The following is a 12,500-nucleotide window of genomic DNA, read 5'->3' on the forward strand; positions in this document are numbered from 1 at the left end:
GGGGTGTGGGTTAGGGCATGGAGTTAGGTTAGGGTATGGGTTAGGGTATGGGGTTAGGTTAGGGTATGGGGTTGGGGTTAGGTTAGGGTATGGGGTTGGGGTTGGGGTAAGGGTTGTGTTAGGGCTAGGGTTAAACATTTGTGTTCCATTTTCCTCAGTGAATGGTAAGAGAATAAGAGTCAAATCAGTAGCGAAAAAAAGGTTATATTGGATTTAAATAAATGAAGAGTTTTTTTCCCAAGAAGGAGAGAACGGTGGAGAGTGGCGGCTGTGAGTTCCTCTTGCTCAGCAGCAGTGGTCCTCAAAGTGGCCATTAGGGCAGGTGCCACTCCAGTGACCTGTCACAAGCACTCACTCACACACCACACACTCCTCTGGAAGCTCACTCCCTGGATGAAATCTCTGTTTAAAGGGGAAAAGGACTCGGGCAATATCATATATAATGTATTCTGACTAGATAATAAGTTGTACGTAGTCTGCATTAAGATGTTGCATCTATAAATAACTACATTACACTTACGCTTGAGATGTTGGTGTTCTAAGCTGTAATGGAAGTCATTTAGTCGTCTCTGGTTCTACTGCGCAGGACGGTACAGGAGGCGCAGCGGGGGCCAGAATGACCCTCTCCTCTGGCTGTCACTGCCCACGCCGTACTTCACACTCAGCCGCCTGCTTTTAGTGGGGGAGGCAGGGAGAGGGGGGAGAGGGGGGAGAGCTCTCTGGTCCTGCTGGGTGGAGGAGGAGGAGAGAGCAGCAGAGCACTGCTTTTTTGTCATTCAGCTGTGAAGTGTTTTTCTTCACTGGTGGTGGTTGCGTGTTTGTGTGTGTGTGTTCATGTGTGTTAATGTGTGTGTGCGTGCATGTGTTTGGATATGTGGAAATAGTACGTAGGCGTGTGTTTGTTGATGATGAAGTGAATGTAACATTCTCCTCATAATATTTCTGTAGATTTGGAAGAGGATGTTCAACTTTGACCTTGGTGTGTGTGTGTGTGTGTGTGTGTGTGTGTGTGTGTGTGTGTGTGTGTGTGCAGGGCTGTTCCTGGTCGGTGATCTTCGTGGACCTTGACGCCCACAACAGGAACCGTCAGACCCTGTGCTCCCTGCTGCCCCGGGAGTCCCGCTCCCATGTGAGTCCTGCTCTGGTCCTCGGTCGCCCTCCCATGTGACCAGCCTCTCTCTCTCTGTCCAGTGTTGACTGGGGGCGGAGCCTCTGGACCCTATAATGCTAGTGTCTTACATTAGTCTATTAGTCATGACTTGGCTTCCTTTGGATCTTAAAAACTATTATTAGTACGATCACATCCAATTAAAGGGGACAGAAACTGCCACCCTGGGTTTAAGGCATCAACGCTTATGTCTAACCTTTGACCTGTTGTCATGACAACAGCAGGAATAATGGCAGCTTATGCACTTGTATGGTCATATGGGGCGTGTCCTTAAGGTATGTATTGTGTCATGGCTGACCTGATGTAATAGCCAACAGCGCCTGTTTCCTAGAGGCCAGTAAGGAGGCAGAGCCAAGACAGCAACCCTGTACAGCAGAGGGGAGTGTGTTTAAAGACCAAACACTAAAACTAAACCGACGGCAGCGCCCCCTGTGGTGCCTGCGGGGTATTGCCCTGTAACGTGTGGTGGTTATAAATGAGACTCAGGATTTCTTGTGGTGAAATTAGTGGACTGCAAACTAAAGTGGGAGCGGGGCGCTGTGTGTGTGTGGCATGTTAACGTCAGATCCTGCTTTCACCGTCAACATGTAGCAGCCAGACGCGGGGAGGATAAGGCTGGAGTACACGATCACATGAGAGCGAGGGAGCACTGCTCTGTAAGATAGGAGGGGCGGAGGAGGCTCTGCAGGGGGACGTGATGGAGCCTGAAATAGGAAGGGAGAGATGGAGTCTGAGTGGGAGGGAACTCAGGGAGCGTGTGTGTGTGTGTGTGTGTGTGTGTGTGTGTGTGTGTGTGTGTGTGTGTGTGTGTGTGTGTGTGTGTGTGTGTGTGTGTGTGTGTGTGTGTGTGTGTGTGTCCCATGGTTTATGCAAGTGAGACACTGAAGCAGTTTACTATGTATGTGCCTCTAACGTGTGGTGTAAGGCTGTCTGTTACAGAAGCACGCTAGCTCCTAGGCTAGCAGCATGCTAGCTCTTAGGCTAGCATGGCGTTGTATTTTCAGAAGACAGTACAACGCTAACTCTACAGGAACCCGAGAATTGCTACAATTTGACCAGCTTTAACCAGTCCAGACTAGTGACCAGCTTTAACCAGTCCAGACTAGTGACCAGCTTTAACCAGTCCAGACTAGTGACCAGCTTTAACCAGTCCAGTCCTCTCCCTGGTCCAGACTAGTGACCAGCCCTAACCAGTCCAGACTAGTGACCAGCCCTAACCAGTCCAGTCCTCTCCCTGGTCCAGACTAGTGACCAGCCCTAACCAGTCCAGACTAGTGACCAGCTTTAACCAGTCCAGACTAGTGACCAGCCCTAACCAGTCCAGTCCTCTCCCTGGTCCAGACTAGTGACCAGCCCTAACCAGTCCAGTCCTCTCCCTGGTCCAGACTAGTGACCAGCCCTAACCAGTCCAGTCCTCTCCCTGGTCCAGACTAGTGACCAGCCCTAACCAGTCCAGTCCTCTCCCTGGTCCAGACTAGTGACCAGCCCTAACCAGTCCAGTCCTCTCCCTGGTCCAGACTAGTGACCAGCCCTAACCAGTCCAGTCCTCTCCCTGGTCCAGACTAGTGACCAGCCCTAACCAGTCCAGTCCTCTCCCTGGTCCAGACTAGTGACCAGCCCTAACCAGTCCAGTCCTCTCCCTGGTCCAGACTAGTGACCAGCCCTAACCAGTCCTCTCCCTGGTCCAGACTAGTGACCAGCCCTAACCAGTCCAGTCCTCTCCCTGGTCCAGACTAGTGACCAGCCCTAACCAGTCCAGTCCTCTCCCTGGTCCAGACTAGTGACCAGCCCTAACCAGTCCTCTCCCTGGTCCAGACTAGTGACCAGCCCTAACCAGTCCAGTCCTCTCCCTGGTCCAGACTAGTGGCCAGCCCTAACCAGTCCAGTCCTCTCCCTGGTCCAGACTAGTGACCAGCCCTAACCAGTCCTCTCCCTGGTCCAGACTAGTGACCAGCCCTAACCAGTCCAGTCCTCTCCCTGGTCCAGACTAGTGGCCAGCCCTAACCAGTCCAGTCCTCTCCCTGGTCCAGACTAGTGACCAGCCCTAACCAGTCCAGTCCTCTCCCTGGTCCAGACTAGTGACCAGCCCTAACCAGTCCAGACTAGTGACCAGCCCTAACCAGTCCAGACTAGTGACCAGCCCTAACCAGTCCTCTCCCTGGTCCAGACTAGTGACCAGCCCTAACCAGTCCAGACTAGTGACCAGCCCTTACCAGTCCAGACTAGTGACCAGCTTTAACCAGTCCAGACTAGTGACCAGCCCTAACCAGTCCTCTCCCTGGTCCAGACTAGTGACCAGCCCTAACCAGTCCTCTCCCTGGTCCAGACTAGTGACCAGCCCTAACCAGTCCTCTCCCTGGTCCAGAACACGGACGCGGCGCTGCTGCCCACCATCAGCTACCCGGCCTTCGCGGTGGACGACGACGCGCTCTGCAGCCAGACGCTGGACAAGATCGTCCGCAAGCTCAGAGGGAAGTACGGCTTCAAGCGCTTCCTCCGGGACGGCTACCGCACGGCCAACGAGGACAAGAACCGCCGCCACTACAAGCCCGCCGAGATGAAGGTGTGTTCACTGGTCAGCGCTCAGCACTGGACCAGTACTGGACCAGCGCTCAGTACTGGACTCAGTACTGGACCAGCGCTCAGTACTGGACCAGCACTCAGTACTGGACTCAGTACTGGACCAGCGCTCAGTACTGGACCAGCGCTCAGCACTGGACCAGCGCTCAGTACTGGACCAGCGCTCAGCACTGGACCAGCGCTCAGTGCTGGACCAGCGCTCAGCACTGGACCAGCGCTCAGTACTGGACCAGCGCTCAGTACTGGACCAGCGCTCAGCACTGGACCAGCGCTCAGTGCTGGACCAGCGCTCAGCACTGGACCAGCGCTCAGCACTGGACCAGCGCTCAGTGCTGGACCAGAGCTCAGCACTGGACCAGCGCTCAGCACTGGACCAGCGCTCAGTACTGGACCAGCGCTCAGTACTGGACCAGCGCTCAGTACTGGACCAGCGCTCAGCACTGAGCCAGCTCAGTACTGGACTACCGAGCTGGCTCAGTACTCGATGATCACGTTGGCTCAGTACTCGATGACCACGTTGGCTCAGTACTCGATGACCACGTTGGCTCAGTAGTCGATGACCGAATCAACGTGATCGAGTACCCAAATATTCAAATATTGGGACATTGGTTTGTTATCTTAGTATTTGAGTCTCAATTCAATGTTTGTTTGCTTAGTTTAATATTTTTTTTACCAAACAGCTCTACCCACTATTACAGCTTGGTTATTTAGTGAACATTACTAGAGCCGGTAGCGATCCGTCAGCTACAATATCGCCTCTTTCCATTTCTGCGTTTGTTTTCCGTTATTGGCCAGATGTAAGAAGACTTCATCCTCCATGTTGAGGGCAGCCTGGCGCTGCAGTGACCCCTAGAGGTTCTCAGTGGTGTCACCAGATGTTACGGAGGTTCTCAGTGGTGTCACCAGATGTTATGGAGGTTCTCAGTGGTGTCACCAGATGTTATGGAGGTTCTCAGTGGTGTCACCAGATGTTACGGAGGTTCTCAGTGGTGTCACCAGATGTTATGGAGGTTCTCAGTGGTGTCACCAGATGTTACGGAGGTTCTCAGTGGTGTCACCAGATGTTATGGAGGTTCTCAGTGGTGTCACCAGATGTTATGGAGGTTCTCAGTGGTGTCACCAGATGTTATGGAGGTTCTCAGTGGTGTCACCAGATGTTACGGAGGTTCTCAGTGGTGTCACCAGATGTTATGGAGGTTCTCAGTGGTGTCACCAGATGTTACGGAGGTTCTCAGTGGTGTCACCAGATGTTATGGAGGTTCTCAGTGGTGTCACCAGATGTTCTGGAGGTTCTCGAGGTATCACCAGATGTTACGGCCCGGCACTAGCTGGGCTGATATCTCTGCAGATCAATACAAAGACGATTTGACAAAACGTCATAACTGATATTTCTTCACATTCTGTTCATAATGCATTACATAATGTTTTAAACATATCATGGTACACATTACACCTTTAAGTAATCCCATGTTGTGCAGAGTTGAGGAGTCAAAGCAGAAAGCAAATGAGCTCAGAGGTAAATGATTTATTCAGCCTCCACGTTGCCCTCCAGCATAGAGAAGAGAGGGAGAAGAGCCAAGGTTGCAGAGCGGTTACTTGACATTTTAATCAATATTTTGAGCAGATAAGCATGTGACACGTTTCCTAGAAGATCAGACATCATACATATCCATGAAAATGGATCTTCTGTGAGTTGTGTTTCATCGGCCAACAGAGTATTGATACGCCGCAGTAGAGCACGCTTCTGTCAGGCCAGGGGCTGTCTTGTGGTTCCAGCCCCAGCAGGTCTGTGGTTTATTCCATCACTCAGCTCAGGGGAGCAGCGCTCTGCCCTAGTGGTTCAGCTCCTGATGAATGCGGATACGGACCCTCCTCGTCTGAGGAAACGCTGAACCGGTAACACACAAACCATTGGGGTGCTCTCCCCTAGCGGTTTCAGGCCAGATGCGTGTGGCCCTCGCTGGTTTATCATGGAGGGCAGCAGCCTGTGTGATGGACGGCTTCAGCAATCAGCAGAGCAGCCCAGGCACAAAGCACCAGGCAGTCTCCCTGTTTACAGCTCCCACCGGCTCTCTCTCTCTTTCTCTCTCTCTCTCTCTCTCTTTCTCTGTGTGTGTGTGTGTCTCTCTCTCTCCCTCTCTCTCTCTCTCTTTCTCTTTCTCTTTCTGTGTGTGTGTGTGTGTGTGTGTGTGTCTCTCTCTCTCTCTCTCTCTCTCTCTCTTTCTCTTTATGTGTGTCTGTGTCTCTCTACCTCTCTCTATCTCGCTCTCTCTCCCTCTCTCGCTCTCGCTCTCTCTTTCTCTTTCTCTGTGTGTGTGTGTCTCTCTCTCTCTCTCTCTCTCTCTCTCTCTCTCTCTCTCTCTCTCTCTCTCTCTCTCTCTCTCTCTCTCTCTCTCTCTCTCTCTCTGTGTGTCTGTGTCTCTCTACCTCTCTCTATCTCGCTCTCTCTCCCTCTCCCTCTCTCTCTCTCTTTCTCTCTCAGGGGAAACTGGAACAGGAAAGGAAGAAAGCTTCACATTAAGCATTAAGCTTTAAGGATGAAGACATTCAAAGATCATGTAATGCTTATAACAGTGTGGTCATTATTAGGGTTGTTGTTGTTGTTAATAATCCTAATTGCGTGAGTACAGAAATGTGTGTGCGTGGGCTAATGTGATTCACTAGAAGTCGGGATCAGAACCTTTTGAGTTTGTGGAACTCAATTTACTTTTAACGGCAGACTCCTTTCTCATTTTCAGAGGCTAATTGCTTGCATGTTTGAGGGAGGAGGGATTATTTTTTGATGTGCGCCCCGCATTAGAGGCTTTAACTCCCTCTTGAGGAGCTGATGTACTTTCCATTTTAATTAGGGGTCCTGCAAAATCCACAGGATCCCTATCGTGGTGGTTTGTATTATTATTATTATGGTATGTACATCATAAGAATTGTTGTTCCTGACAAAGTCAGCCTATATCTAACACATGCATGAATACATGAAAGTTTGAATCCATGAAGCCTACGTCATGACCAGCACCCGTCTCATGGCACTGCGGTCTTTCATTACTAGAACGTACCACAATAAAGCTAAGATATGGCACTAACTAACCCTAACCTTTAGGAGTAATAACATGTTCTGCTGCTGCTCCTCAAATGATCTGCCTCTGATGACGTTAAACTCTCCTCAAATCAGCCTCTGATCTTTACCTTTAGTTTAATGGTCAGATCTGATCTTTACCTTTAGTTTAATGGTCAGATCTGACCTTTACCTTTAGTTTAATGGTCAGATCTGACCTTTGCCTTTAGTTTAATGGTCAGATCTGACCTTTGCCTTTAGTTTAATGGTCAGATCTGATCTTTACCTTTAGTTTAATGGTCAGATCTGATCTTTACCTTTAGTTTAATGGTCAGATCTGATCTTTACCTTTAGTTTAATGGTCAGATCTGACCTTTACCTTTAGTTTAATGGTCAGATCTGACCTTTGCCTTTAGTTTAATGGTCAGATCTGATCTTTACCTTTAGTTTAATGGTCACTTCAGGCCTTCAAGGATTCAATGAATCCACTTTTCTGCGTTCATGTTTCAGTCTCCAGGTTTTCAGTTTCCTGTGATGATTCTTATTCTGCTTTCTCTCTCCATCTCCTCCCTCTCCCTCTCCTCTCTCTCCCTCCCTCTCCCTCTCCCCCCCCTCATTCTCTCCAGCTTTTTGATGGAATTGAATGCGAGTTCCCCATCTTCTTCATCTACATGATAATCGACGGTAGGTTCTCTCTCCAACTGGTCTAGGTGATAAAACCTTTATCACTGCCTCCTGGCTTCACTCACACATCCGTTTCCATTATCATTGGGACCCAAAGTGACACCTGAGCATTGAGCTGGTGAATGAGGAGGCGCTCTGTGTGCGTTCGTCAGGACGAAGTCTGGACTAAATCACTAAGTGACTGACGAGTACTGAGACAAACGTCTCGTCAGGAGTCAAAGACACTCTTCTGCTATCGATTACGTTCATGGCAGACGCATGCTAAAGAGTTAGTCAGAATCTGCACACGGAAAAGTCAAAAGTTTTAAAGTTTTACAATAATGAGAAGCAGGTATCCTTTGTAGCAACACGTGGGTCCTTCAGAAGAACCTCTGGGGTAGGAGCTTCAATACCACTCAGTATTCACAGCCAGCAGGTCTATCTTCAACACGTCGGTCCTTCAGAAGAACCTATGGGGTAGGAGCTTCAATACCACTCAGTATTCACAGCCAGCAGGTCTATCTTCAGATGAGTCCCTCAGCAGCCTGCAGACGCTCTGAATCACTCAGCAGCTCAGCGCAGCTCCTGCTTTCCTTTGGTACATTTATCCCCAAATCCGTCATATAGTGTATAGCCCGGGGAAATGTCTGGAAGGTATGAGGAGGAGATGCAGAGAGCAGTGACCCTCACCCTGTCCTTAAAGATCCCATGGCATGAAAATTTCACTTTATGAGGTTTTCTAACATGAAGTTGAGTTCCCCTAGCCTCCCTATGGTCCCCCAGTAGCTAAAAATTGCGTTAGGTGTAAACCGAGAAGTAGCTATCTTACTCCGTCTTTGAAAAAAGGATCGCTGAAACGCTTTGATTTGGCTTCCGGCCCCACATGACGTCATAAGGGGCCATGTTACCTCCCCTTTCTCTGCTTGGCCCGCCCAGAGAATTTGGCCCGCCAATGAGACAATGAGCTAGGACCGTGCGAGCACCACATGTGTGTGTGTGTGTGTGTGAATACACACACTGTAACGCAAGTGTTCTTTGTTATTTGGATAACCGTTCTGCTGTTGGTGTTATGGCGCATAACACGCAACACAATAACGCAAGCTTGCATAAAGCTCCCATTTGGTGAAAAGACTAGACTGCGTTGGGTTGGTTGAGAAGGAATTGGGAACCGCGACATGGAGGAGAAAAGGATTGTTGCCCAGGATTGTCCGTCGGAGCCCCGCTGTAGCGGGCAGCGGGGCTGGGCGGGCGGCCAGCGTTCAGCGGGCAGCGGGGCTCCGACGGACAATCCTGGGCAACAATCCTTTTCTCCTCCATGTCACGGTTGCCAATTCCTTCTCAACCAACCCAACGCAGACAACCCCGGGCAACGATCCCTTTCTCCTCCATTTCACGGTTCAGTCTGTACTTAATATTGACGTGGAAGTGGAAGAACCAGAGGAGTCTGAGAACCCGACGCAGTCGTTTGAGATTCATAATATCATCCGGAGGAGCAAACAGCTTTTGACCATGATAATATATATTATATTATATAGATATCTAAATATAATATGATATTATTTAGATATAGAGCTCCAGGACTCCCGCCGGAGCACCCGGAGTGTTCAGTGTTCCACTGTAAACACTAGCGCATGGTACTGTGGCCGCAAGCTGCTCAGGGCCACACCCCCACCCTTCACCTTGACCTGCCTCTAAAAACGGCACGTTTGTGGAGAGCTCATTGTGGGACTGGTTCGTAGTGGCTGTAACTCTGCACCAAGGCTGAATTTCTTGAACGTCTTCAAGTACTGTATTAGGGGCCCACTAACACCTATATTAAAGCATCCATAAAGCAGCATGCCATGGGACCTTTAACACTGGAGATGTGGTCCTCAGGAGTGTTCAGAGGAAACAAGGCCCAGGTGAAGGAGTACCAGGACCTGCTCCAGCCAGTCATCTTCCGCTCTCCTGAAGGTCAGTGGCCACACCGGATGGACCTATTGCTCTCCCTCTCGCTCTCTCTCTCGCTCTCTCTCTCGCTCTCTCTCTTTCAATTAAGTATATTGAAATATACATTTGCATTGCCAAAGCAGGGGAACAATAAAATAAAAAGGTTAGGTATATAGTATAAAATGTTAAATACAAAATATATATACATATGAGACGTACTATAAAAAGTAAAATGTGCGAAATTATAAAAAAATTGAGTAAAAATTCTAGTATCTTGTATAAACAGATAAATTAAAGATACACTCTAAATACAGTATTTACAATATGGAGGATGTGTGCAATAGTGCAATTATTGTGGAAAGAGTGAGTCCAGGGTGGTGAGTCTGTTTATGACTCTCTCTTGCACCCAACATCCAAACTAGACTAGAATTCTTTCAGTTAAATATTACTAGAAAACTGTTAATTGTGTTGATTGATTGATTGGTTGTTAAACATATTTGTAATAACTGAGTACTATGTACGCAATAGGCAGGACATTGAAAGTTAACTGGGAGCATCAGAATAATAAAGATGCTATCTGGCTAGCCTTGTTCCTCAAATAAAACCAGCTACTAGTAGCATTGTGTGACATTAAGTTCAAAGGGTGGAACCGGTCTCAAATGTAATTTCCCAGTCCAAGAAGACAGATTGGCGTCCATTCCAGTTGGGAATGTGTGTCAGTGTTGAATCAGTGAGGTGTGGAGTCCTGGAGTGTAAATGATGGCTCCACTTCCACATCATCAGCGTCTATCTAGTCGTCTATTCATCATGTTCTGACAGAGAGCTTTATGTCAGAACAGACACCACCCTGAGTACTACTTCCTGTCCCTGAGTACTACTTCCTGTCCCTGAGTACTACTTCCTGTCCCTGAGTACTACTTCCTGTCCCTGAGTACTACTTCCTGTCCCTGAGTACTACTTCCTGTCCCCAGGCCACAGCGTGGTCCCTAAGTACTACTTACTGTCTCCAAGTACTACTTCCTGTCTCCAGGTCACAGTGTGGTCCCTAAGTACTACTTCCTGTCTCTAAGTACTACTTCCTGTCTCCAGGCCACACCTTGGTCCCTAAGTACTACTTACTGTCTCTAAGTACTACTTACTGTCCCCAGGCCTCAGCGTGGTCCCTAAGTACTACTTACTGTCTCCGAGTACTACTTACTGTCTTCAGGCCACAGCGTGGTCCCTAAGTACTACTTACTGTCTCTAAGTACTACTTACTGTCCCCAGGCCTCAGTGTGGTCCCTAAGTACTACTTACTGTCTCTAAGTACTACTTACTGTCTCCAGGCCACAGCGTGGTCCCTAAGTACTACTTACTGTTTCTAAGTACTACTTACTGTCTCTAAGTACTACTTACTGTCTCCAGGCCACAGCGTGGTCCCTAAGTACTACTTACTGTTTCTAAGTACTACTTACTGTCTCTAAGTACTACTTACTGTCTCCAGGCCACAGCGTGGTCCCTAAGTAATACTTACTGTCTCTAAGTACTACTTACTGTCCCCAGGCCACAGCGTGGTCCCTAAGTACTACTTACTGTCTCTAAGTACTACTTACTGTCCCCAGGCCACAGCGTGGTCCCTAAGTACTACTACGTTCCGGCTGACTTTGTGGAGGCGGAGCAGAAGAAGCACGGGAGCCAGAAGCGTTTCCCTAGCAACGCGGGCGGAGACGGGATGTACTTCCTGTGGGGTCAGGCCCTCTTCAACATCGCCCAGCTGCTGGGTAGGGCGGGACTGGGAGCACTGGGAGCACTGGGAGCACTGGGAGGACTGGGAGGACTGGTCACCAGAGGGGACTGGGAGGACTAGTGAGACTGGGAGGACTGGTCACCAGAGGGGACTGGGAGGACTAGTGAGACTGGGAGGACTGGTCACCAGAGGGGACTGGGAGGACTAGTGAGACTGGGAGGACTGGTCACCAGAGGGGACTGGGAGGACTAGTGAGACTGGGAGGACTGGTCACCAGAGGGGACTGGGAGGACTAGTGAGACTGGGAGGACTGGTCACCAGAGGGGACTGGGAGGACTAGTGAGACTGGGAGGACTGGTCACCAGAGGGGACTGGGAGGACTAGTGAGACTGGGAGGACTGGTCACCAGAGGGGACTGGGAGGACTAGTGAGACTGGGAGGACTGGTCACCAGAGGGGACTGGGAGGACTAGTGAGACTGGGAGGACTGGTCACCAGAGGGGACTGGGAGGACTAGTGAGACTGGGAGGACTGGTCACCAGAGGGGACTGGGAGGACTAGTGAGACTGGGAGGACTGGTCACCAGAGGGGACTGGGAGGACTAGTGAGACTGGGAGGACTGGTCACCAGAGGGGACTGGGAGGACTAGTGAGACTGGGAGGACTGGTCACCAGAGGGGACTGGGAGGACTAGTGAGACTGGGAGGACTGGTCACCAGAGGGGACTGGGAGGACTAGTGAGACTGGGAGGACTGGTCACCAGAGGGGACTGGGAGGACTAGTGAGACTGGGAGGACTGGTCACCAGAGGGGACTGGGAGGACTAGTGAGACTGGGAGGACTGGTCACCAGAGGGGACTGGGAGGACTAGTGAGACTGGGAGGACTGGTGGGACTGGGAGGACTGGGAGGACTGGGAGGACTAGTGACCAGAGGGGACTGGGAGGCTCTGGTCCACCAGCTGGGATAGGCCACACTAATACGTGTGTGTGTGTGTGTGTGCCCTCCAGTGGACGAGCTCATCAGCCCTAAGGACATAGACCCTCTCCACCGCTACGTTCCTCGTCAGGACCAACGCAACGTCAGCATGCGCTACTCCAACCAGGTGAGGCACCTGCTGCTCCACCAATCAGGAGCCGGAGCTGCAGGAAGTCAGGGTTCACCACCAAATAAGGTCTTTATGTTGGTCACGGTAATGAAGGCACCGTCCGTTCTGAATGTGTGTGACCGGGCCAGAGGGGGCCGTACCACAGCTCTATAGTACAGCTCTACTCTATACCAGGCTAGAGGTAGTCTACAGCTCTATAGTACAGCTCTACTCTATACCAGGCTAGAGGTACTCTACAGCTCTATAGTACAGCTCTACTCTATACCAGGCTAGAGGTA

General features: G+C 50.1%; 1 protein-coding gene across 1 annotated transcript in view; it reads left to right on the plus strand.

Annotated features, from left to right (window-relative positions):
• Positions 1-12,500, plus strand: part of phkb (phosphorylase kinase, beta) — a 53,965-nt gene that overhangs the window by 16,764 nt on the left and 24,701 nt on the right. The window contains exons 9-14 of the mRNA XM_084475844.1: positions 1,034-1,129; positions 3,534-3,731; positions 7,427-7,484; positions 9,339-9,416; positions 10,994-11,152; positions 12,125-12,374. Of these exons, the coding sequence (XP_084331970.1) occupies positions 1,034-1,129; positions 3,534-3,731; positions 7,427-7,484; positions 9,339-9,416; positions 10,994-11,152; positions 12,125-12,374 (839 nt within the window). The remainder of the gene's footprint in view (positions 1-1,033; positions 1,130-3,533; positions 3,732-7,426; positions 7,485-9,338; positions 9,417-10,993; positions 11,153-12,124; positions 12,375-12,500) is intronic.

This window comes from Micromesistius poutassou (genome assembly GCF_964030765.1).
Source record: "Micromesistius poutassou genome assembly, chromosome: 12".
NCBI lineage: Eukaryota > Metazoa > Chordata > Actinopteri > Gadiformes > Gadidae > Micromesistius > Micromesistius poutassou.